General features: G+C 45.1%; 1 protein-coding gene and 1 non-coding gene across 2 annotated transcripts; both read right to left on the bottom strand.

Annotated features, from left to right (window-relative positions):
- On the bottom strand, nt 1-27,392 carry PPP1R8 (protein phosphatase 1 regulatory subunit 8). Its single transcript, XM_068265460.1, has 7 exons — nt 27,256-27,392; nt 20,449-20,509; nt 13,830-13,983; nt 12,327-12,544; nt 9,982-10,126; nt 877-941; nt 1-789 (listed from the first exon to the last, which is right to left on the bottom strand). Exons 1-7 carry the CDS (start codon nt 27,303-27,305, stop codon nt 448-450), a joined length of 1,035 nt encoding a protein of 344 aa, XP_068121561.1. The 5' UTR covers nt 27,306-27,392; the 3' UTR covers nt 1-447.
- LOC137555126 (small Cajal body-specific RNA 1) lies at nt 15,588-15,740 on the bottom strand. Its single transcript, XR_011027825.1, has one exon. It is a non-coding gene; the product is annotated as a small Cajal body-specific RNA 1 (non-coding RNA).

Here is a 27,392-nt window from a genome sequence, read left to right as displayed (position 1 = left end):
TATTAGTAAATTTTCTTTTACATATATGTAAAATCACTTAACATATACAAAAATCCATATAGATATACACACGCATGTAGGTCTCCATTTGCCAGGGAGAAAAACAAATATATACAGGTTCCTTCTTTGGTGGGGATGTTCCGAGTATCTGATCTTTCACTGCTGTGACTTTTCCGGCTCCCAATCCGAGTTACCATCAGCAATATACAGCTGTGCTCGTCAGAGTAATTGTTCTACAGTGCAACATCATCAGAAGGATAAACTAAGTGTCCATATAAAGCTGAATAAGTCTGTTATGAAGGTGAAGCTGCAGTATCTACAAAAGTTGTTATATTGTATGACCTATTCTACTTCCTGTCGGCAAAAGCACTGCAAGATGGTTCCAATTTTTGCGAGTCTGTTTAAAATAAACATGATCACCTTTAGTGACAGTCTAGCATAGGTCTTTTAAATAAGAGGCGTGGGCTTTTTCCCAGGCCAGGCTTCCTTCGCGTACTTCTTCTTTTTAGGTTCATTGACAGTCTCAGGAACATAACTTGATGGAGTAGGAGCAGCAGTGATAGGTACAGCAGTGGGTGTGCTTGGAGTAAGATCAACCTCTGGTGCCAGGTTAGGGAAAGGCATCCCACCCATCAGAGCTGTGCCATGGCCTCCAGGTGTTGGTGGTCCTCCGTCAGTATGGGCAGGAGGAAGGCCAACATATAAGCCTCCAGAAAATGGAAAGTTTTGTACACGTCGACCAACAGAATCTTCCAGGCTAAGAGATACAGAAGAATCCATTTTCTTTTTCTGTCGAATGAAAGCACATATTAAGCAACAGCACTAAACAGGAGCATAGGCAAAGGTAAATATTAGCTGGATAAGAATGTAGTTTACCTTGACAGGCACTACAGCTGTCTGTACCATATTTCTGAACCGTCCAACTGAAGGGTCCACGTCCTCTGTTGAAAAGAACAAAATACATGGAATAATTAGAAGTACACTGATAACTGTTTAAATACAAATACAGAAACAAAAATTGAACAATGAGGCTCTGTTCACAGTGCTTAGTTGCATTGCAGAATAATTCTGCATGTCAACTCACTGCTCATACAATTCTATGGGCCTGTTCACAGTAGTGCGTTGCAACTAATCACGTTATTGTAACTCGCTGCATGCAGCCTTTGTATTAAAGTGACTCTGTAACAAAAATTACAACGTTTTTTCTACCATCCTACAAGTTCCTAAACCTATTCTAATCTGTTCTGGCTCACTGCAGCACTTTGTACTATCACGGTCTCTGTAATAAATCAATGTATCTTTCCCCTGTCAGACTTGTCGGCCTGTGTCTGGAAGGCTGCCAACTCTTCTGTGCTGGTCTGTTCCTCTATGCACACTCCAGTGTGTGTTTTATTTACATAAGCCAGCAGCTTCTCTGCTATCTTATCAGTGATAGAAGAGAGCTGGATAAAAATCCTCCTCTGTTAGGCTGTGAAAGTAGCTGGCTGACACATACTGAGGAATTACAAACACAGGCACAGGCACAGGCAGAGCTGTCTGCAGGGAGCCTGTAATGTTCAGTGCATGAGAGAAGAAGGGGACAGAAGGTAAACACACAAATGATCTTTTGAGATTCAAAAGGAAAGCTGTATACAGCCTGCTTGTGTATGGATGTATTTTCTATGTGTGGACATATTGCACATCAATCTACTTCCTGTTTTGGTTGCCATTTTGTTTGTTTATAAACAAACTTTTTAAAACTGTTTTTGACTACTTTTAATGCGGCGGGGAGCGGCAAAATTGTGACAGATGGTAATAGGAGATGTCCCCTAACACACTGGTATGTTTACTTTTGTGCGATTTTAACAATACAGATTCTCTTTAAAGTGAAAGGGAATCGATAAAAAAAAAAAGCCAGATACTTACCTAAGAAGAGGGAAGACTGGGCCCTATAGAGCCTTCCCACTCCTCTACTGGTCCCCGTTCCACTGCTAGCTCCCCTAGTAGCAGTATTCACGCAATTTGGTGAAATACTGCTCTCTCTCTCAGCCATGAAGGAAGCTTCGGAAATTTTCAGGAGCACGGGCCACTCTGTACTGAGCACATGCAAGTGCCCTCTCTGGCGGACTCGCACTTGCGCATTATGTAGCCACCTGTCTTCAGGAGGGCTTGGCTCTCAAAGACTTCCGAAGTCCCCCGTGGTGGGGGGATTCAAACGGAAGAGCTGCCACTGCAACAAGGGGACCGGGAGAGGAGAGGGAAAGCTCTATAGGACCCAGAGCCTTCCCTCTACTTAGGTCAGTATCTGGTTTATTTTTTTTTTACAATTCCCATTAGCTCTAAAGAGAACCAGAGACGAAGCACCCTCATGTATTTTATTATCAGTGGGAACAGGACAGTACACACCTACCCTGCTTTTAGTTTTAAGGTAGCCATACACTGGTCGATTTGCCATCAGATTCGACCAACAGATAGATCCCTCTCTGATCGAATCTGATCAGAGAGGGATCGTATGGCTACCTTTACAGCAAACAGATTGTGAACCGATTTCAGCCTGAAACCGTTCACAATCTGTGGTGGTGGTGGTGCTGCCGCCGCTCCCCACCCCCCCCCCCCCCCCGCATACATTACCTGCTCCGCCGGCACGACTGCCCCCGGTCACCGTCTCCGCTCTGGTCTCCGGCCCCGGCATGCTTCACTTCTTCCTGCCCGGCAGGAAGTTTAAACAGTACAGCGCCCTCTACTGTTTAAACTTCCTGCTGGGCAGAAAGAAGTGAAGACCCGGAGACCAGCGCGGAGACGGAGCAGCGGTGACCGTGGTGAGTCGCGCCGGCGGAGCAGGTAATGTATTTCCGCTCCATTGCGTCGGTCGTCGGGCACTCGAACGCCGCTAGCGACGCGCTCCCTACCCGCGGGCGATCGGCGGTAATTTTCCGCACTGAGTGATCGACGGGATCGGACGGGATAGATCGAAATTCGGCGTGTAGCATGAACGATGTGACAGCAGATTCGATCCCAGTGATCGAATCTGCTGGCGATCTGGCGAGAATCAGCCTAGTGTATGGCAAGCTTTATTCTTCTCAGTCTAATCTGTTATTAACTGTGATAAGAATCCACTGACTGACTCAGTCTAGGTTTGACCTGGAATCATTATAGCTGAGTCACTCTTCTGTGGAGTCTTTTCAAGCCCAAGCCTGCCACCTCCTGGCTCAGATTTCCTTACTCAGGGCTGTTGACATGCGAGGGGCTGCTGCTGCCGAGAAAGAAGCTCTGAAACAGCCAAGTGTATCTGTGTGCAGCCAGTCATTATCTACTGTATGCAGATTCATTTCTATGAGAGACACTTCCTACAGGCAGCCACACAGCATACCAGAATAATAGTTGAAAGCAAACAGATGAAAGGCTGCAGCAGCCCTGCTTGTCTATAGTCTCATAGAGGCTAGACAGCACATCCAGAACAACTCGTAACCCGGAAGCAGAACAGGTATGAGCCGGCGGCCATATTGGATATTTCCTGGAGCAATAATGGATAAAAAACACACAAAAAGACACACCAGAGTGGCAAAATTATCAGGTAGAGCATTTATCCTTTACAAGCTATCAACTGATATGTTTATTTTGTGTGAATCGTTCATCTCTGGTTCCCTTTAAAGTCTATATTCAGTCTCCATTGCAGTTCACAGTCATTATGACACATGCGTTATGCAACTGACCACTGTGAACCTAACCTTTAAGGACTCCAGAGGTAAAAATAAACGAATGAAATAAACGATTGTATCTATCCTCCTCCTCCTAAAAATGACTTTTTAAAGAGACTCTGTAACAAAATTTTCAGCCTTATTTCTTCTATCCTATAAGTTCCTATACCTGTTCTAATGCTGTGTGTTTTACTGCAGACTTTCTTAGTTGCACAGTGGCTGTATTATCTATGTTATATAATCTAATCTTTCCTCTGACGGCTTTGTAGGGCTCAGGCACTCAGGCTGGAATGAGCAGCTCTGCTTGTGATAGGATAGAAGCTATACACACCCTCTCCATGCCCCCCTGCAAGCTCTGTGCGAGTAACAGACTGAGGCTCCTCTGAGCCTATCACATACTGGTTAGCAGCCATGTCTTTTGTTTGTAAAAACTGCCTAAAACTGGCAATTGCAAGCCAGGATTGCAGCAGGGAGTGGCAGAAACAGCACAGAGGGGCCCAGGAGCACGGATGGTATGCTTTTTATTGTAAGAATTTTAGAGTACAGATTCTCTTTAAGATATTCCACAATTTTATATGTTAATCTATTTTAAGTTTTTACTGTTTTATTGTTTTGCCCAATGACATTCATTGAAGTATGCAGAGCTAAAATCTATGAACTATTGACCTCTTATCTCTTTCCTGCTCTCAGAAGCCATTTTCTGCTAGGGAACGGTTTTACAGTTGTAATTTCTTATCAGTAAGGGTCACACTGTAGTATGACCCAGACAGGAACTGCCACTTACATACCTGATATTTAACTCTTTCAGGCAGAGAAAGAAAACAAAGGAACACAGCATAGTTATTTGTGTGCTAGGCACTGTACTGTACATACACATGTCTATCTCATCATGTCACCTTGGGTATCCTTTAACCTCTTAAAGCGGATCCGAGATGAAAAACTAACCACAACAAGTAACTTGTCTATATATCTTATCTAAAGTTTAGATTAGTTTACATATCTAGCTGCAAACAGCTTCAAAAGTTTATGATTATTTATTCCTGTGATACAATGAGGGCAGCCATGTTTTGTTTGTCACAATGTCACAGGCTGAGGGCTGGAGATGCTATCAGCTTGCCTGCGTGTAAATGCAGTCCCCTCTCCTCCTCCCCTCTGCCTCTGAAATCAATGGCTAGTAACCTCTTCCTCCTGCCCAGACTGAGCTCCTATAAGCCCTTGCAACAGTGCCAAGGCACTGTAAAAAGATGTGGGCGAGGGTTGTTTAGTTTATAGGGAATTAGAGTATTAAAACAAAAAAGTATTTGGCTTGAGGAATGCCCTATAAACTATAAGAAAGGAACACAATTATGCAATGAGTAAAAGTTTATCTCGGATCTACTTTAAGTACTGCGGTGTTAAACCCCCTAGTGACCACGCCATTTTTTTTTTACAAAATGGGCCACTGCAGCTCCAAGGCCTCGCTACAGGGCCGTACAACTCAGCACACAAGTGGTTCCCCTTTTTCTGCCCACCAACAGAGCTTTATGTTGGTAGGCAATGATCTCTCTCAGAATGTTTATTTTTTTTAATAAATATTTATTGTATTTTTTTAATAAACTTTTTTTTAATTATTTCTGTAATCCCCCTCCCTCCCCCCGCCAGGCAATCAGCATGATCGGCTGTCATAGGCTTCAGCCTATGACAGCGGATCGCTGTAGTGCCTCCCAGGGGGACAGCCGTGTCAAATGGCTGTCCCCTGTACAGCGCTGCCGTAGACTGCAGAGCTGTACATAGTAAATAGACTGATAGCCGCTAGGAGACTGTTATACGGCAAAGTTATCTTCACTGGGAGACTGATGGCGGAGCGGAGCTCTGTCATTCATGCGGAGATGCGCGCGCGGTCTCCTGTAATCCCTGCCTCTAGCACTTCACGCCAATTGGCATGGAGTGGTCCTGGGGCTGCCACACTGCTCACGCCAATTGGCATTGAGCAGTCGTTAGCAGGTTAAAGAAGATCAGCAAATATTTAAAGCCCTAGCTCAACCTCCTCTTTCATAACTGCAGTCATTAAAAGTGCATAAAAAATTACACCACAAAAATGGCTTTTCGAATATATAAATTTCAAGGCAGAGGGCCAGGTCCAAACTAAGGCCCGGTTCACACTAGCGTTTCAGGTCCGGTTTCCCCGGACCGGAAGGCACAGTATACTGTACAAACGGACCCGGATGTGAATGGATACATTGTTAATCAATGTATCCATTCACACCCGTCCGTCTGTCAGGATCCGGATCCGGGCTGCGGTCCGGGCTGCGTTCAGGATTTTCCCAACATGCAGCATTTTTCCGGAACGCAGTTCCGGCCGCCGCACCTGACCCTGACCATTTTCCCCGCACCATAGGAAGTGATGAGAAACTGAAGTTTCTCATCACACTGGCAATAGGAACGGGTGCTTACGGCACCCGTCCTTTGCCACATGGGGGGTCCAGGCATGGACAGATAGGGGCCCCCACTCTCCCCATGCCTGTCTCTGCTGCTGCGCCTGTTTAAAGTACAGTATCGGCAATCCGGAAGTGTTACTTTCCGGATGCCGAACTGATACTTTTTTGTTTGCAACCTGACCGGATCCTGAGGGATGCGTACGGCCTCCCGGACCCCCCCGGACCCGGACGTACGGCCCGGTTTCACACAAAACGCTAGTGTGAACCGGGCCTTAGGCTGTAGCTTCCTCTCCTTCATTCCCATTATTCCCATAGAAAAAAAAACAAAAAAATCAGCCTTTGGCAGTGACACGGGCCATGTAATTGGGGGAAGAAGAATCACTACTGCTGCTAAGCCCCCATAGTGGATGATGCAGTGGTCTCCCCAGAAATGTTTTCCAGCCAGGTGGCATGAAAAAGTAGCCAGGTGGGGCAAGGTGAGAGAATGCTGGGCCGGTGCTTCTCTACACAATTCTGCTTACAGCATAGGAGGTGAGCCGATGACAGCCGGGTGCTTACCAAAAAGAGCCGGGTGGAGCACCTGGCTAAAAGGGCCTGGGGAGAACGCTGTGATAGACTATACACTGACGTACTCACTAAGTAGACATTGTTATGGTGTTGATCTTACTTGGTGTACTTTCTCCTCCTGACAAGGGCCAAGTCACTGACCAAGTGCTAAAGCGGTGGCGCAACTTGGATGCTAGCAGTCCAGACCTGGCCACCACTGAAAGCTTGCAAATGCAACTATGGTTTTTGAATTTTATTATTTTAAATACACAATTTTTAGACTGAAATTTCTATTGGTTGAGCATTAACTGGGAGAAAGCAAGTGGTGCACAGCAGTACAATGACGATATCCCAAAGATGTATTTCAGTCAGGGAGAAATAAATGGTTGCCAGGTTGAGCTAGCAATAATAACATAAGCCTACCTTAGGTTATGGACCGCGCTGCTCTGGCCACTTAAGGACAACTGAAGTGAGAGGAATATGTAGGTTGCCATATTTATTTCCCTTTAACCTCTTGAGGACCGCAGTGTTAAACCCCATAAAGACAAGGCCAATTGTCTCTAAATTGGCCACTGCAGCTTTAAGGCCAAGCTGCAGGGCCGCACAACACAGCACACGAGTGACTCCCCCCTTATAAATATTTAGGTTATGGTTTTTGTAATAAGATATACTATTTACTTTTTTCCCCCCTACTTCCTGAAAACTCTCCGTTTCCCCATCCAGCCAATGACGGGATCGGCTGACATAGGCTTCAGCCTATGAGAGCCGATCGCTCTCCTAAGTGCCAGGGGGACAGCCGTGTGACATGGCTGTCCCCAGTACAGCGCTGCTGCTGATCGCAGCGATGTACTAACTAAAAGACGGCCATCGCCGCTCGGAGACTGAAGGCCCCCCCCAAGCAGGAGATGCGTGCGCAGCCTGCGCGCAATCTCCTGCAAACTGCACCTCCAGGACTTGACGCCAATTGGCGTTAGGTGGTACTGGGGCTGCCGCCACGCCCATTGGCGTTGGGCGGTCTCCAAGTAGTTAAGCAATGCTTCTGCCTCTAATACATTTAGCCATAGACCCTGAATAAGCATGCAGCAAATTGTCAGATCTGACAAACTTAGTTGCATGTTTGTTTCTGGTGTTATTCAGACACTACTACAACCAAATAGACCAGCAGGGCTGCCAGACAACTGGTATTGCTTAAAAAGGAAATCAATATGGCAGCCTCCATATCCCTCTCACCTCGGTTGTCCTTTAAAGGGCTGAAGTCAGAAGACTAATGGAGGCTGCCATGTTTAATTTTTAAACAATACCAGTTGCCTGGCAGCCCTGCTGATCTATTTGGCTGCAGAGGTGTCTAAATACCACCAGAAACAAGCATGCAGCTAATCTGTCAGATCTGACGATGTCAGAAACACCTGATCTGCTGCATGCTTGTTCAGGGTCTGTGGCTGAAAGCATTAGAGACAGAGTGTCAGCAGGGCTTCCATGCAAATGGTACTGCTTAAAAGGAAATAAACATGGCAGCCTCCATATACCTCTCTCTTCAGTTGTCCTTTAAGGGCCAGAGCCTTGGTTTAAAATGCAAAATCAGGAAGCATGGAAGTACATAAAAACCCTGCAACAGGGTACATTTCACATATCCCTAACTCTTACAGAGGTTTAGAAGTAAATTCAGTAGAAATGTATTTACATGCACATTTGTGACATCCCCAGTGTCATAAAAACACACATTTCTATACCCATGTACTCTACTTGCTAATTATGAACGTTTCATTTTGACACTTAAAGGGATACTGTAGGGGGGGTCGGGGGAAAATGAGTTGAACTTACCCAGGGCTTCTAATGGTCCCCCGCAGACATCCTGTGACCGCCCAGCCACTCACCGATGCTCCGGCCCCACCTCCGGAATTTCAGACTTTAAAGTCTGAAAACCCCTGTGCCTGCGTTGCCGTGTCCTCCCTCCCACTGACGTCACCAGGAGCGTACTGTGCAGTCATAGACCATACTAGACCTGTGCAATATGCTCCTGGTGACATCAGTGGGAGCGAGGACACGGCAACGTCTGAAATTCCAGAAGTGATCCGGAGGTGGGGCCGGAGCATCGGTGAGTGGCTGCGCGGACACAGGATGTCTGCGGGGGACCGTTAGAAGCCCCGGGTAAGTTCAACTCATTTTCCCCCAACCCCCTACAGTATTCCTTTAAGCTGGGAGATAAGTCTTTGGAAAACAAAAGAGCAAAAACCATCTGCAGGTAAAAAAAAAAAGTTTATAAAAAAAACCCTCCGAAGATGAAAGATATTTGTCTTTTAAATTCATCCCGATGGATCTGATCTGCAGACAATTGTTCGCTAAACAAGGTGTATATGAGATCTGCAGATATTTCTTATTTTTTGTGTGCACAGCGCAGTGTTCTCCCCAGGCTCCTTTAGCCAGGTGTTCTACCCGGCTAGATTTGAAGAGCACCCGGCTGTCACTGGCTCACCTCCTCCTCTACTGTAAGTAGAGTTGTGCAGAGAGGCGCCGGCTCTGCATTGTCTCATCTTGCCCCACCCGCCTACTTTTTCATGCCACCTGGCTGGAAAAAATTCTCGGGAGAACACTGCGAATGCATGAAAAGAAGGAAGTAAATAGACTACAAAAGCATTTCCCGGGTCTTCTGCATGAACTAATCTTTTGCATGTGTACAACATGTTTAGAATATTTAGTCTTTCACATCTTCAATACAAACCTCTGCAGCAGATTGATTCCTGGTCTTCCAAAGACTTATCATGTGTGTAACCAACTTTAAGGCTCCATTCCCCTGCATGTGATTCGATGCAATGTTCGGATCACATGAGATTTGCAGATACCAAGGGCACTTGTCTTTTTCATGTAAATAACTGTGCTCCCTTTCAATTACTTGCAATGTAAGGAGAGTCTTGTAGAATCACAACACACTGCCTGCAACATTTTTGGTGCGACTGAAATTCAGTGCGATAAATTGGGACGATCTTCTGTGTGATATTTTGTTGCTCTTATCTATGGAAGTTTGTAATTTGCACTGCTCACACATTGGAATCAAATTACTAAAAGAACTTATGAGAGAGGGATATGGAGGCTGCCATATTTATTTCCTTTTAAGCAATACCAGTTGCCTGGCTGTTCTGCTGATCCTCAGCCTCTAATACTTGTAGCCAAAGACCCTGAACAAGCATGCAGCAGATCAGGCTTTTCTGACATTATCAGGTTTGACAAGATTAGCTGCATGCTTAGTTCTGGTGTGATTCAGACGCTACTGCTGCCATATAGAGCAATAGGGCTGACCAAATAGACCATATAAGTGTAACAACATTGTGAATCATGTGACGTACCTGGATTTATAACTTCATCATCCTCACTGAATGAGACACGATAACTCCTCTTCTTCCTCCGTGATCGTTGGATGTCTATGTTGCCTTCTTCAATAGTGAGAGTTGATATTCTCTTATTGTGTGCAGTGTTGAATTCTGTTAGATTCTAGAAAAGTGCAGGAAATTATTTAACGAAGAAGATCTTAAAAGGATAAAAGGTGAAATTAAGAAACCGTCCAAATACATTTCTCCCCCCAAAAATTACTATTCCACACCTAAAACAAAGGTCAGCCTGCAAATTCAAGATGAGTAATGAATCAGTCTTCATAACCCCCGCCCCCCCCCCCCCTCAAAAAAAAAAAAATCACTTACAGGGAGTGCAGAATTACTAGGCAAATTAGTATTTTGACCACATTCTCCTCTTTATGCATGTTGTCTTACTCCAAGCTGTATAGGCTCGAAAGCCTACTACAAATTAAGCATATTACGTGATGTGCATCTCTGTAATAAGAAGGGGTGTGGTCTAATGACATCAACACCCTATATCAGGTGTGCATAATTAGGCAACTTCCTTTCCTTTGGCAAAATGGGTCAAAAGGAGGACTTGACAGGCTCAGAAAAGTCAAAAATAGTGAGATATCTTGCAGAGGGATGCAGCACTCTTAAAATTGCAAAGTTTCTGAAGCGTGATCATCGAACAATCAAGCGTTTCATTCAAAATAGTCAACAGGGTCGCAAGAAGCGTGTGGAAAAACCAAGGCGCAAAATAACTGCCCATGAACTGAGAAAAGTCAAGCGTGCAGCTGCCAAGATGCCACTTGCCACCAGTTTTGCCATATTTCAAAGCTGCAACATCACTGGAGTGTCTAAAAGCACAAGGTGTGCAATACTGAGAGACATGGCCAAGGTAAAAAAGGCTGAAAGACGACCACCACTGAACAAGACACACAAGCTGAAACGTCAAGACTGGGCCAAGAAATATCTCAAGACTGATTTTTCTAAGGTTTTATGGACTGCTGAAATGAGAGTGAGTCTTGATGGGCCAGATGGATGGGCCCGTGGCTGGATTGGTAAAGGGCAGAGAGCTCCAGTCCGACTCAGACGCCAGCAAGGTGGAGTACTGGTTTGGGCTGGTATTATCAAAGATGAGCTTGTGGGGCCTTTTCGGGTTGAGGATGGAGTCAAGCTCAACTCCCAGTCCTACTGCCAGTTTCTGGAAGACACCTTCTTCAAGCAGTGGTACAGAAAGAAATCTGCATCCTTCAAGAAAAACATGATTTTCATGCAGGACAATGTTTCATCACACGCGTCCAAGTACTCCACAGCATGGCTGGCAAGAAAGGGTATAAAAGAAGAAACACTAATGACATGGCCTCCTTGTTCACCTGATCTGAACCCCATTGAGAACCTGTGATCCATCATAAAATGTGAGCTTTACAAGGAGGGAAAACAGTACACCTCTCTGAACAGTGTCTGGGAGGCTGTGGTTGCTGCTGCACGCAATGTTGATGGTGAACAGATCAAAACACTGACAGAATCCATGGATGGCAGGCTTTTGAGTGTGCTTGCAAAGAAAGGTGGCTATATTGGTCACTGATTTGTTTTTGAATGTCAGAAATGTATATTTGTGAATGTTGAGATGTTATATTGGTTTCACTGGAAAAAATAAACAATTGAAATGGGTATTTGTTTTTTGTCAAGTTGCCTAATAATTATGCACAGTAATAGTCACCTGCACACACAGATATCTCCCTAAAATAGCTAAAACTAAAAACAAACTAAAAACTACTTTCAAAAATATTCAGCTTGGATATTAATGAGTTTTTTTGAGTTCATTGAGAACATGGTTGTTGTTTAATAATACAATTATTCCTCAAAAATACAACTTGCCTAATAATTCTGCACACCCCTGTATTTACTTAATTACAGGCTAAAAAACAGGCGACTCGGGAGTCATCTGGTTCATGGAGGGGTGGACAGCGGAGAAACGGCAGAGTGTGGGATCATAGGGAGGGAGCAGGAGGACTTCAGAGGTCTAGGAGGTAAGTAAATGGGCAATTAGTTTTTCACAAATAAATCATTTGCCTCCCAATAGCTGCTAGTCATAGTTGGAATAAATTCTCTTTAGATTTGTTTGATTTATAACTAGTAATGCATACTTTTGTAGAACATCTCACACCTACGGTGTTCATAAGGTGGTAAGAAACCACACAGCAGCGCTTAACTCTTCATTGCATGGTTACTAAATGAGAAGACTTTTATAGAAAGAACTGTTGCATGATTGAAACTCAATAACATATTAAGGGTACAGTTGAGATACACATCCTGCTTCCTAAAGTTCCCGTGAAATAAGTTAATTTACTTACATCGAGTTCTGTTTCCTCTTCTGGAAGACCCAAAAGGCCCTTCAGATCATCATCATCTCCAACTTTATCATCCCCTTTTAAGGCAGATGGAAGAGTCTGAGGTTTTTCACGAAGGGTGTACATTCTTGTTGAGGCTCCAAAGGAAACAGTGGAGTCAATGGGGATCTGTTGAGGCTTATGGGGTTCCAAACGGATTTGTCCAAGGAAGGTTCCATGTGCTATACAAAAAAGGACAACTGGTCAATAGCAATTCTTTCAATATAATAACACAACAAAAACAAAAAGCGGACACCACATTGTTCACTTGTGTATGGCCAATAAGCAGCTTTGGCTGAAACGTATGCAGCTGAAAAGCAGTGTTTTAACCCCATACACATAATTGGCTGGTACACAGTAAGATTACCAAGTAGCAAAGAACCACATCATGTCACATCTAAGTGCAGTTTTGGCGAAACGTGACTCATTGCAACACACACCTCTCCAATGCCAGTTCTGAGAGCTAGCAAGCACCTGGCAGCATGGAATCACAGCCTTCAGCCTCCCAAGTGAAAGAGTCCTTACAATGCCACAAGTTATAGAAGCCACATTTGCAGAAATGCATAATACCGGAGTACTTTCTGCAGACCACAAAAAGTTGAAATGTGGCATTTGTGCCAGTTCCCAAACCCCTTGATATCAACTGCATGGGAGAATCCTCTTGTAGGCTTAGCGATTGCGATTTTGCAATGCGATTTGCAGTGTGTTTTTGCACATTCCTTTAAGATGAATCACTCTGAAAAATGGTATGCATGCTAGCGATCGGCAAGCACACCTTAATCGCCTCCAGTGTGAACCAGCACTTACTTCCATATTTGGGCATTCCAGGTCACATGAAGGGATGTAAAGCCAGTTCTGCCTCAATCCTTGATTCAAGGTAAGACTAGAGAATGGTGGGGTGGGATAGATTCTCTGACTCACAAGTTATGGAAGCTCTACCAAATGTATTTCATTTTAGCCATATTTAAAGCTTTAGGGCTCTTTCACACCAAGTCTGCTGCTTTGCAAAAGTTAATATCAAGCGCAGTGAGGTGCAGTGCGGCGGGTTCCGATGTAGTAACACACAACATGCTGTGTGCTTACAAAGGAAGTGAGGCACACTTTCATTGTACCTTATACTTCACCATATGGTTGCACCGCTACCGGGCATATTCTAGCATTTGTTTTGGATGCAATGGGCGCAGTTTGCCTATAAGAGGCTCTGCACACATATGCTGATAGTCATACACATATGGCCTGATGTAAAATGCGCTGCCATTTCTTTCTGTGGTGCTACTTTTTGGCCCCGTTGCAATGAGAGCTGATCTCAACACATCTTACACAGTGTGAAAAGGCCCTTACAGTCTGATTAGAGACTGAAATTACTGCATATGTTCTGCAAGATATTTCAGAAAGGTAAGAAGTACAAACAAACACTGGCAGATGAAGTGCATCAATTACAAAAAAGACTGTAATAAGCGGACTTACTGCTGTTGAGATCTATGAGGAAGACTCGCTTCAGATGTTTATGGTAGACTAGGGCCGAATGAACTCTGGAGCAAGACTGGTGATCAATTGTAAAGTCACACAAATCAGGGTTCCTCCCAAACAAGTAGTATTTCTTCTCATCGATGATCAATTTCTGCAGACATTTTAACACAATTTACTGTTACACTCCAAAAGCAAAAGGCTCAGTATAAAAACTTTAAATGCACTGCATGGCACATATGTACAGTAGTGTGTAAATATTAGTACAAGAGCAAGCTGCCCCACCTTCATAACAGTATTTATATTCACTTCCAGTAATAGCTTATGGATCAATCACAAAATTACAATATGTTAAGGTGGCCATACACTTAACGATTTTTCAGGTTGATATCCTAAAGATTTGATCACTCTTATAGAATCTGCTAAAATTGGATGCCGCAAACGATGCATGATTGAACCTGCCCGCTACTTTGCATCTTCTCTCCATAGCTGCCAGGTACTCCTCCCTGTCTCTTCTCTGCTTGGGTGCCTGTGTCCTGTGACATACACTAGTAGCCTCTAGTGGTCACATGGGGTGCATGTCACGGGACATAGGTGCCCTGGGAGAATCTGAGTGGCAATAGAGAGAAGACATGCGTCAGAGGTCAGGTAAGTACTCTACATGGCCAGTGTACAGCATGTGGAAGGATTTGATCTGAAAGGGATTGATCTGATGGTTGAGAGTCCTCTATAAGCGTACAGCCACTTATCGCTGAAGAGATTTGAGGAAGCCTGGCTACCTGTTTTGCAAAGTATTTGTTTTCACAACAGTCTGTCTAGATTGCAACTTTACATCAACCACAGCGGTGCACACACGCTAGACAAAACTAGTGTGAGTACAGCAGCCCCTGATCCCTCTGGCAGCTTATCCAGTGATCAGTACGGCAGAACGATTTGAGCAATCATTGGCTGAGGGCATTGTTTTCCCCTCTCATGCATCCTGCAGTTTGACGTTTATCGTGCGCCCCGCCTCCACCCTGTATAGCAACAGCACGCATTGCTAGCAAGGAGGCTAGCGACATGTCTGTACAGTGTCCACTCTACACTCTATGTATGAGGTTAAATTCGTATGGATGTGTAAAGCCTTAGGCCCAGTGCACACCAAAACCGCTAGCAGATCCGCAATATGCTAGCGGTTTTGGGAGCTGATTTCAGAGCGATTCTAGGTATGTTTAGAGAGGTTTTCTAAACATACTTAGCGGTTTTGGGTGCGTTTTTGTGTAGCAGATTACACATATTGTTACAGTAAAAGCTGTTCATGAACAGCTTCTGTAACAAAAACGCGGTTTGCGTTTTTCCTATACTTTACATTGAGGACGAAACGCTTCAGAAAACCGCAAACGTGCAGCTGGAGGCACGTTTGTGGCTGGGCAAAAACCTCAAACCGCCGGTGTGCACTATCCCATTGCAATACATTAGCCAAGCGTTTTTACAGGCGGATGCGGCCAGCAGATCGCTCCAAAAACCGCTCAGTGTGCACTAGGCCTAAGTCATGGATTTGAAGAAAAGGCCTAATCACTGCTTCAATGCACCAAATTTTGATCTTGAGATTATACTGTAATATAGGGACTCTGTGTTCTTCTATGGATAAAATGAGCAAGGTAATAGTAAACATATTTAAAATGCAAAACAGAAACAGCAGAATTCTGAGAACATTTCTGTCCATAACAAATCTAGGTATGTAATTCAGAAACACAATCATATCATGCATAAGTTATAATATGTACAATAAGTTATAACCCAGAGTGTAACTTCACACACTGAGCTTAAGAGCTTACAGACATTATTGTAGCACTTTTGGAACCCAGATATCATGTGAGATGCACTAGAGAACGCCTAGAGCATAGATATCTTGGCTAGTATCAAGTGCAGAACATTCCCTGAACAGGTACAGGTCTGTGAGTTTACTTTAACCACTGATAACAGGTGCCGCATAACTGTTCCCCTTCAAATGATTCAAACAGTCCAAGTGAAATGTGTCCAGCTGTTACTATATAGAGGTGGTCTATCACATGCAAGTAATTCAAGCTTGCCTAATGTATTCAGCTTGGAATTGGGCCAAACATATCAAAAAATGTATAAAGTGCAACTGACTGGTCCTATTCCAAACTACATACAATGTGGACTAAACCTGAAGACTAGCTTGAATTATTTGTTTCTCACTGACATATCTGCAATTAGATGAAGCGAGATTCTGGCCTTGGATGCATATTGTACCCACTCATTCCTCCATCACTAAGCATCTTCTCTTGGCCAGCTGTCATAGTCTCCGGCCAACCAATATTGGCGAAAGGTTTAGCAGGCTCCAGTCTACTGATAGCTTGTAAATGGGAGCTGTATAGTGAAGGAGAAAGGGGGTACGCACAATGTATGGCTCAGGTCTGACTCTCAAACAACTGGGCACAGGTTCACTTTAAGGGGTTTAAAGGGAACCTAAACTTAGAAGGATATGGATTTTTCCTTTTAAAATACCAGTTGCCTGACTTCTGCTGATCCTGTGTCTCTAATACTTTTTGCCACAGCCCCTGAACAAGCGTGCAGATCAGGTGCTCTGACTGAAGTCAGACTGGATTAGCTGCATGCTTGTTTCAGGTGCGTGATTCAGCCACTACTACAACCAAAGAGATCAGCAGGAAGCCAGGCAACTGGTATTGTTTAAAAGGAAACATCCATATCCCTCTCAGTTTAGGTTCCCTTTAAAGCAAAGTGAGTAAATGTGCTTCATGGCAAGTGTCACCTATGTAGAGAAACAGCTCTGGATCTGATATAGCTTTCCCCTTCCTTTGTCAACAGTACACGTTCCACTGCTGTCTGCTATTCAAATTATGCACCTTCAGGACTCTTCAGAAGCACTCACATCTACTGCGCACGTGCAAGCCTGGATTCGCACATGTACAGTACGGATCCTCATCACTGGAAGTACTCATGGATGCAAGTACCTCAACAGGCTGCCCAAGGAGGGCCAATGGATTTATTAGACATGCGGGGTGAATAATTTTAATGTGGGGACAGCGGTGGAAGGAGGGCACAGAGAGAGGCTCGGGAAGGCACTATGGGATGTAGAGTATTCCTTCTATATTAGGTGAGTATCTAACTATGCTTTCCCAGCCCACTTCAGGTTTACTTTAAAACACCACTGTGCAGCAAACAAAACATTCTCCAATATTATCAATCAAACCAATATACATTGTTCGGTCTTAAGGCTTCATTCCACTAAGCGCACTTTTTTTATATAGTTGTACAGAAATAGCAGGTATGCCTGTGTTAAAAATAAATTGCGGTACAAAATGTTCACTAGTACAAAATAATTCTCTGTAAGGCGTGAAGTGCAACCTGTGATTCAGCCCCATTCAATGGACTAATGCAAATGAAACCACAAAGTAGCAAAAAACAAAGAACAATATATGCATTTTTTTGTTTTGTGTGGTTTGTGATAGCTAGTGAAAGCAAGCCCTCAAAGAAAACCTGAAGCAAAAAGTATAAAACTAAAATTATGCTACTCATTGCCTCCAGGGTCCATCTCATCCATGCATCTTTTTTTCACAACGTTCCAGAAATTCACTGCAGACATGAACAAGCACATTTGGAGTGGGCATGCGCAAGTTCACAAACCATTTATGCCTAGTTAAAGGATGCTCTCCCGCGTCTTCTCTTCGTGTTTATGTGATTCCTTTCATAAATAACGCATACGCAGTAAAAGCATGCTTGTTCACTGGACACGTGGTTAAGTGCACATGCCCAGTGTGTATGTGCTTGTACACAGCCATAGCAACCTATGAATAATAGGATTTGATTGTCTTACAATAAATCCTGCTAGAACAGGGACCGTCAGGGAGCCTGCAGGCAACTGACAGTGGTATTCATGTTCAAATACAGCACAGCCGATCCAGAACACCTGATGACTTCCGACTGCCACTGTTCAGCAACAAACAAGCGGACAGGGTCAGGAGTAGTTCACTGCCTTGCAAGTCAAGTAGTGTTTCATTTGACTGCAGATACTAGATCTTCTTGAGGGCAGCATAACAGGCATTAACTCAAATGGCCTCCCTGCATCACTCTAGGGACATCATATGCCTCTGATGATTCGGCTGCAAGCCATGAAACAGGTGGGGGGCTGCCCCCTTGGATGGATCACTACTGCATCTCTTGTGATTAAAAAGCCGACCTAATCACATCCTGTGCCATTTCTGTGTTTTTTGCAGCTATTTTGTGTCTATGTATACAGCTGCATGGATGTTTTTTGGATAAGCTATCCTGCCAATTCTTTATGCCACATGAACCCTGAGTGCCAGGTGCTTTGATCTACTGCAGGGGTCCCCAACCTTTTTGAGCCCGGGGCCCACTATCCCGACCAAAATTTTCTCCGGGGCCCCCCTGGGGGCGGGTGGGAGGGGTGAGTGGGCGTGGCTAGTGTTAGCGGCAGCAGCCCCCCCCTTTTTCTTAGATTCCACAGTATAGCAAGTACAGTTTCCACAGTATAGCAAGTACAGTTAGCCTAGTATAGCAAGTATAGTTACCCCAGTATAGCAAGTACAGTTACCACAGTATAGCCAGTACAGTTAGCCTAGTATAGCAAGTATAGTTACCCCAGTATAGCAAGTACAGTTACCACAGTATAGCAAGTACAGTTACCACAGTATAGCAAGTACAGTTAGCCCAGTATAGCAAGTACAGTTACCACAGTATAGCAAGTACAGTTAGCCCAGTATAGCAAGTACAGTTACCACACTATAACAAGTGCAGTTAGCCTAGTATAGCAAGTATAGCTACCCCAGTATAGCCAGTAGTTACCCCAGTATAGCAAGTACAGTTAGCCTAGTATAGCAAGTATAGCTACCCCAGTATAGCCAGTAGTTACCCCAGTATAGCAAGTACAGTTAGCCTAGTATAGCATGTATAGCTACCCCAGTATAGCAAGTACAGTTAGCCTAGTATAGCAAGTATAGCTACCCCAGTATAGCAAGTATAGTTACCCCAGTATAGCAAGTACGGTTACCCCAGTATAGCAAGTACAGTTAGCCTAGTATAGCAAGTATAGTTACCCCAGTATAGCTAGTACAGTTACCACAGTATAGCAAGTATAGTTACCCCAGTATAGCAAGTACAGTTAGCCTAGTATAGCAAGTATAGCTACCCCAGTATAGCCAGTAGTTACCCCAGTATAGCAAGTACAGTTAGCCTAGTATAGCAAGTATAGCTACCCCAGTATAGCAAGTACAGTTAGCCTAGTATAGCAAGTATAGCTACCCCAGTATAGCAAGTACAGTTAGCCTAGTATAGCAAGTATAGTTACCCCAGTATAGCAAGTACAGTTAGCCTAGTATAGCAAGTATAGCTACCCCAGTATAGCAAGTACAGTTAGCCTAGTATAGCAAGTATAGCTACCCCAGTATAGCAAGTACAGTTACCACACTATAGCAAGTACAGTTACCACACTATAGCAAGTATAGTTAGCCCAGTATAGCAAGTATAGTTAACCCAGAATAGCAAGTATAGTTAGCCCAGTATAGCAAGTATAGTTAGCCGAGTATAGCAAGTATAGTTAGCCCAGTATAGCAAGTATAGTTAGCCCGCAAACAAGCCAGCAAGAGGTGGATCAAAAACTGCACATAACTATGATCACTGCATACTTGTTAAATTGCATGTGTAACAATCCCAGGCCTAAGGCCTGACCTATGCAGCACAGAAGTATCGGAACAGGTAGTGAGGCTAGATTCAAAGGTGGAAAAACGCTGGTATATAGACAGCCGCCTTACCGAGAAGAGAATGTATTTTGAATACGGTCCGCCACGGCAACGCTATCACGGCACGCTATCCCCCTGTCTCGCTGCCTCACACTGCCCGGGAAAAGCGCAGCTGCATAGGCTACACACGCTGACGCCGAGAAAGATGGGCTGGGCGTGACTTCCGGCTTCCGCGGCTGCGCTCTAATGCGTGCAGGCGGAGATGTAGCCGCGTGCACTCGCGGCTAATGAAGGAGGGGGCGGGACGGTAGTCACCAGCAAAAAAATCATTGTGAGGCAGGTGATTTGCCGCGGCCCGGTGCGAAACGCCCCGCGGCCCGGTATTGGGTCGCGGACCGGGGGTTGGGGACCCCTGATCTACTGTGTTCATTAGCTCAACTGCTATGGGCTAACTAGTTCTACTCACTAGAATCTGCAACCTAAGTAGTGAAAGCGTGATTTGAAAACAAAATTTTTCATCACAAATATGAACCAATATATGTAATCCCTTTCATCTGTGTTTAGTGACGGAATCATTCATGTGTCTGCAGATTTTAGAGAAAGTTTCTGAAGTAAAATTGGGCAAAATAAACTGAACATAGGATAATAAACTAAACTGACTAAAACATTTAGTGGCTGGTCAGGGTGAATCACCTCTGAGCACTTACAATATGTGATGTGCATTAAGCGAGCATCTGCAGCTGTATTGTGAGTGCTTGGAGGTGTTTAGATATGGAATTGCCCCTATAGGTAGCCTCAGTTTATGTACTTTATAATTATATGCTGCTAATATTGCTTAGGTGAAGGTTGTCATGGTCACTTTAATCATGCCATTGGTCGGTCAGAGATATGCTCACCTCTATGAGTTTGTCTCCTTTTACAACATCAAGGTGCAGACCTGGAGGTGGCTTCCCTGCCCTAAACGGAAAGAAAAGAATATTAACAGAGACAAAGTACCGTAAGTTACCCAAATTGTCATGAAACAGAAAAAGTGGCTTACTAAGCTTATGAAGTGTGGTAAATTATCTTTCATATAATACAAATATGCCAAAAACTAAAATCAAATACTTTGACCCAATGACAGACAAGCCATGTTCCAGCAAGCACACAACTACAAGTTTTGCACTCATCGAAATTGCCACAGATAAATGGAGTAAGTGAAAATGTGGTGAACAGACAAATGTTTCTCATCCCCGTTTTGTTTTTTTTGTTTTTATTTTGTTTACAGCTCCTGAATCCCTGATATATAAACCCAGAAATAGGTCTTGTTTCTTTAAGTTAAAGCTTTCAAAAGTATCAAGCTCCTGTACCATAAGTTCCAGACTTGTGAACGCCTGCCAATACAAACCTCCAGCCCGCTGCAATGTCGGGGACTCCCTGTACTGTGCCCAAGCAGAGGAGTGCAGAGGAGGACAAACCGAGGACACAAAGGGGCATAGAGGAGGAAACAAGGAGGACAGAGGCAGACACAAAAAGAGATAAGGGGGACAGAGGAAGACACAGAGAAACAAGAGGTACAAGGAAGCATGATGTACAAAGGTTGCATAATCTACAAGATGCCTCTTTACCATGGCTGCATCAAGTTTAGTATACAGTATATTTTTTCCTCCTGGTATTTGTCTTCGAAACCTAGGTGCGTCTTATGGTCAGGAGAGCCTTATAGTCTGAAAAATACGGTAGGTACAGTAAAGCATACAATCAATGAAAAGTATGCTTTCCTGTACCTGGTAACGTGCGCATTTCCTGTACCTGGTAACGGGCGCATTTAGGAGGTAACATTGCAGTGCATTACCACAAAGCAACACGTTACCATGCAATGCTAACATTGCACTGTGAACTTGCATAGACTTTTTATTGCAGTGCAGTAAGCTGCGTTATAACATTTTATAACGCAGCTCCGCAACGTCCAACTGTGAGCCAAGTCTAAACATCAAAACAAACTTGTGTTCTGCAGACATGCTTAAAGCGGAATATAACCCTGCATTTCAACTTTGCTCTAAAACATTATTTATAGCATATTATATGCAACCAGCATTTTTTTTTTTTTACTAGACCAGCATTGGAAGGGTTACACACAGAGCTTTAAAGTTCCTGGAGAGCACTGCAGACGCATCCGAAGCTTAGATAGATAAATTTAAGCAAAACAAAATGTAACAAGTGAGGAATGTTACACACTCTTTGGCTGTCCTCCAACTCCTTCTCAGTCAGAGAGAGTGAGTCACATTCCACAGTTGTTACATTTTGTTTTGCTTAAATGTATCTAAACTTCGGCTGCGGGAGCAGTTCTCTCCAGGAACTTTTAAGCTGTGTGTAACCCTTCCAATGCTGGTCTAGTGTAAAAAAAAAAAAAAAAAAAATGCTGGTTGCATATAATATGCTTTAACCTTCCTGGCGAAGCCGCGCAGGAGGTTCTCTCCGGTCCTGCTTGGCCGACTTTCTTACTTTTTTTTTTTGCTGCCGCTCCGCGCCCGATCGCCGCTATCCGTTGCGGCGCGCGGCCCCCCCTCCCCCCCCAAACCCCCTGCGTTGCCTGGCCAATCAGTGCCAGGCAGCGCCGAGGGGTGGATCGGGACTCCCAATGACGTCACGACGTCGCTGACGTCATCCCGCCCCGTCGCCATGGCGACGGGGGAAGCCCTCCAGGAAATCCCGTTCTTTGAACGGGATTTCCTGATCGGAGATCGCCGAAGGTGATCGAAGAGGGCGGGGGGATGCCGCTGAGCAGCGGCTATCATGTAGCGAGCCCTGGGCTCGCTACATGATTTAAAAAAAAACAAAAAAAACTGCCGCGCTGCCTCCTAGCGGAATTTTTCATACCGCCAGGAGGGTTAAATAATGTTTTAGGCAGGGGCCACACTTGTCTTTCAGTTTCTACACTTTGCAGAAAACTGAAAGACAAGTGTGACCCCTGCCTTACAGCAGCTAATGTAATTTATAGAGAAAACTGACAAATTGCACAAGATGTCAGTTTTTTTTCTGCATACGAAATCTGCATTAAAGTGTGACCTTGCTTATTGATTAACATGAGTTCTCAGTTGAAGTCAGTTTTTCTGTGCAGAAAACGCGTACGAAAGCCGGTAAGTGTGACCCCTGCCTTAGAGCAAAGTTGAAATGCAGGGTTATATTCCGCTTTAATGCATGAAATCTTGTTACAAATTATAATTACGTGCTTCTTGGCAAAACATACCCTACATTAAAATTTTGGAAAAAAAGTAACAACCACAAAAAAAATTTAATGATCCACTGCACAGAATCACTAATGACTAACTATTACTATTATTCTACTGAATAAATGAACATAAGAGCAGAACAGGCTCCTGAGCAGCCAGCTGAGAAATGGGACTGTACAGTCAGGGGACTGTAGTTAGTGTTTGAGCTATATACACATACAGTACAGACCAAAGGTTTGGACATACCTTCTCATTCAAAGAGTTTTTTTTATTTTCATGACTATGAACATTGTAGATTCACACTGAAGGCATCCAAACTATGAATTCCCACATGTGGAAGTATAGTACATAACCAAAACGTGTGAAACAACTGAATATATGTCATATTCTAGGTTCTTCAAAGTAGCCACCTTTTGCTTTGATTACTGCTTTGCACACTCTTGGCGTTCTCTTGATGAGCTTCAAGAGGTAGTCACCTGAGGGCCCGTTCAGATCACAAATGCGGATGGCCATGCGTGCGGAACGCGTGCGGACCACAACGCGTACGAACGCATGGCCATCCGCGTTTGTGTGCGTTGCGTGGCTGATCCCATCACTGAAAAGTGAATGGGACAGCCACGCGTTTTAGCAAAATCTGCGTGCAGCATGCGTTCCCGGACCGCACAGGTCCGGAACGCATGCAGTGTGAACATCAGACATTGCACTCTATGCAATGTCTGATGTCGTGCGTTTTGGCCACCTGCACGCGTTTCCAAAACGCGGCTGGAAACGCGTGTAGTGTGAACGCTCCCGAATGGTTTTCACTTCACAGGTGTGCCCTGTCAGGTTTAATAAGTGGGATTTCTTGCCTTATAAATGGGGTTGGGACCATCAGTTGTGTTGTGAAGTTAGGTGGACTGGATACACAGCTAATAGTCTTACTGAATAGACTGTCAGAATTTGTATTATGGCAAGAAAAATAAGGAGCCAAGTAAAGAAAAATGAGTGGCCATCATTACTTTAAGAAATGAAAGTCAGTCAGTCCGAAAAATTGGGAAAACTTTAAAAGTGTCCCCAAGTGCAGTCTCAAAAACCATCAAACCCTACAAAGAAACTGGCTCACATGCAGACCGCCCTAGGAAAGGAAGACCAAGAGTCACCTCTGCTGCGGAGGATAAGTTCATCCGAGTCACCAGCCTCAGAAATCGCAGGTTAAAGCCAATGGGTACCGGATTCAAAAAGAAAAAGTCAGATACTCACCTAAGGAGAGGGAAGGCTCGGTCCTAATGAGCCTTCCCTCTCCTCTCCCGGTGCCCTCGGTGCTGCGCTGGCTCTCCCGTTCGCGTCCGCCGCCGCAGGGACTTCGGAGGTCTTCGGGAGCACTCGGGTTTCCGAAGACGGGCAGCTCCATACTACGTACGCGCGAGTGCGTCATAGAGGGCGCTTGCGCATGCGTAGTATGGAGTGGCCGCGTCATCGGGAGCCCGAGTGCTCCCGAAGGCATGCGGAAGTGGCAGTATTTGACCGAACTGGTCAAATACTGCCACGGGGGATCCTGCGCGGGACTGGGCACCGGGAGAGGAGGGGGAAGGCTCATTAGGACCGAGCCTTCCCTCTCCTTAGGTGAGTATCTGACTTTTTCTTTTTGAATCTGGTAAACATTCACTTTAACAGCAGCTCAGATTAGAGACCAGGTCAATGCCACACAGAGTTCTAGAATCAGACATCTCTAGAACAACTGTTAACCTTCTTGCCAGTTATCCCGAGCTCAGCTCGGGGTAACCTGCGCAGATGGATTTCTCTGGCCCTGCTGGGCCGATTTTCAAATTTATTTTTTTTTTACTGCACGCAGCTAGCACTTTGCTAGCTGCGTGCATTTTCCGATCGCCGCCACCCGCCGCGTCACCCCCCCCCCCCTCCAGACCCCTTGCGCAGCCTGGCCAATCAGTGCAAGGCAGCGCTGAGGGGTGGATCGGGATTCCCTCTGACGTCCCGACGTCCATGACGTGGGTGACGTCATCCCGCCCGGTTGCAATGGCGATCGGGGAAGCCCAGCAGGAAATCCCGTTCTGAACGGAATTTCCTGCTTGCTTTGACCGCCGAAGGCGATCGGAGTGGGTAGGGGGATGCCGCTTGTCAGCGGCTATCGTGTAGCGAGCCCTGGGCTCGCTACATGATTTAAAAAAAAAAAAAAAATTTAAAAAGTGCTGCGCTGCCCCCTTGCCGCCAGAATTGGAACAGCAAGGGGGTTAAGAGGAGACTGTGTGAATCAGGCCTTCATAGTAGAATATCTGCTAGGAAACCACTGCTAAAGACAGACAACAAGCAGAAGATACTTGTGTGGGCTAAAGAAAACAAGGAATGGACATTAGACCAGTGGAAATCTGTGCTTTGGTCTGATGAGTCCAAATGTGAGATTTTTGGTTCCAACCACTGTGTCTTTGTGCGACGTAGAAAAGGTGAACGGATGGTCTCTACATGCCTGGTTCCCACCGTGAAGCATGGAGGAGGTGTGATGTTGTGGGGATGCTTTGCTGGTGACACTGTTGGGGATTTATTTAAAACTGAAGGCATACTGAACCAACATGGCTACTACCACAGCATCTTGCAGCGGCATGCTATTCCATTCGGTTTGCGTTTAGTTTGACTATGATTTATTTTTTAACAGGACAATGACCCCAAACACACCTCCAGGCTGTGTAAGGGCTATTTGACCAGGAAGGAGAGTGATGGGGTGCTGCGCCAGATGACCTGGCCTCCACAGTCACCAGACCTGAACCCAATCGAGATGGTTTGAGGTGAGCTGGACCACACAGTGAAGGCAAAAGGGCCAACAAGTGCTAAGCATCTCTGGGAACTCCTTCAAGACTCTTGGAAGACCATTTCAGGTGATTACCTCTTGAAGCTCATCAAGAGAATGTCAAGAGTGTGCAAAGCAGTAATCAAAGCAAAAGGTGGCTACTTTGAAGAACCTAGAATGACATTTTCAGTTGTTTCACACTTTTTGGTTATGTACTATACTTACACATGTGTTAATTCATAGTTTGGATGCCTTCAGTGCGAATCTACAATGTTCATAGTCATGAAAATAAAGAAAACTCTTTAAATGAGAAGGTGTCCAAACTTTTGGTCTGTACTGTCTGTTAAATTACGGTCACCGAAAATCTTTTGTGATTATTTTGGGGACAATTCTAGAGTAAAATGACTCTTTGTGGCCAGCAATTTAGCTTAACCTCCCTGCCGTTATAAAAAAGTGCTGCGCACGGCAGGGAGGGTGTTTTTGGCATTTTTTTTTTTTTTTTTTTTTAAGCATGTAGCTAGCCTAGCGCTAGCTACATGCTTCCCCCCTCCCTGCGGCGTCCCCCCGAATGCGCCGATCGCCGCCGGCGCATATACCCATCCGGAAATCCCGTTCTGAACGGGATTTCCAGGAGGGCTTCCCCCGTCGCCATGGCGACGGGCGCGATGACGTCACCGACCACCCCTCAACGCTGCCTGGCACTGATTGGCCAGGCAGCGCACGGGTCTCGGGGGGGGGGGGCAACCCTCTGATGCGGCGGGTTGCGGCGAATCGGCGCGGAGCGGCGGCGATCGTAAGTTACACGCAGCTAGCAAAGTGCTAGCTGCGTGTAACAAAAAAAAAATTATGCAAATCGGCCCAGCAGGGCCTGAGGAATCCTCCGCGGCAGTTTACCCCGAGCTGAGCTCGGAATAACCGGCAGGGAGGTTAAAGTGTAATAACATTATTCTGCTGAACACAGAGTTTGAACCCATTTCCACTTGAGTGGAATACGCAGCGTTTCCCTGCTTTCGAGTCGCACAGGGAAACGCTGCATATTCCTGCAAAACCAAGTAGTCCAAATCATATACCGGTACAATTCTGGAATGCATGCTGTTTTTTCCTTTCACGCCTCACAATCCCTATAGATTCAGATGCGTACTCACATCTCTGCAAGTGCTGGTGTGCTTCCTGCAAGATGCACGCCAGCTCAGTGGCAAATGGCCCTAAATCTCAAAATAGTGCATGGTTGAAGCACTATTGAAGCACTGTCAGCTCCATTTCTGCTACCTCTGGGTCATATGACAGACTTTTCCAAATGAAAATTCTGCGACTGAATACTATTCTTAACCAACTTATACTTACTAGCATTTAAAAATCCAGGCAGGTGTAGTGTGTGTGCATATATAGTGCTCTGAATAAGCTTGTAGTGCTACAGGGAAAAAATGACTACACACTGGTACAGACAGTACAAAGCACACGTTCAGTAAAGCTTTTACTATATTACTAAATGCTCCATTACAGTGGCGTCTCTCTGTGCACCCAAACAGATGGTGCACACTGTGTGTGTAATCCATCCATCTCACAGGAAGCTGCCTCTGGATCCTCAGCCACACCTCCCCCTTCACTCCCCCATAGCAACTGCAGGCTTCCCTCTGTAGTCCTCCGTGCAACCTTCTCCAAGCTTCCCTAGCAGGGCCTGCAGCGCCATCCCGCCCTCCTCACACACTCCTTACCAGGTCGGACAATCAAAGATCGGTTTGATAGAGTTCGGATTCGCCGCCATCTTTGCTCGCGCTCCACCTCCCAAAGCATTTCGGGTACAGTAGCCCTGTTTCCGCCGACAGGGTTCGGCGCATGCGCGTCAATCCCA

Source organism: Hyperolius riggenbachi, chromosome 2, assembly GCF_040937935.1.
Source record: "Hyperolius riggenbachi isolate aHypRig1 chromosome 2, aHypRig1.pri, whole genome shotgun sequence".
In the NCBI taxonomy this organism is placed as follows: domain Eukaryota; kingdom Metazoa; phylum Chordata; class Amphibia; order Anura; family Hyperoliidae; genus Hyperolius; species Hyperolius riggenbachi.
This window is presented reverse-complemented; position numbering and strand designations above follow the sequence as displayed.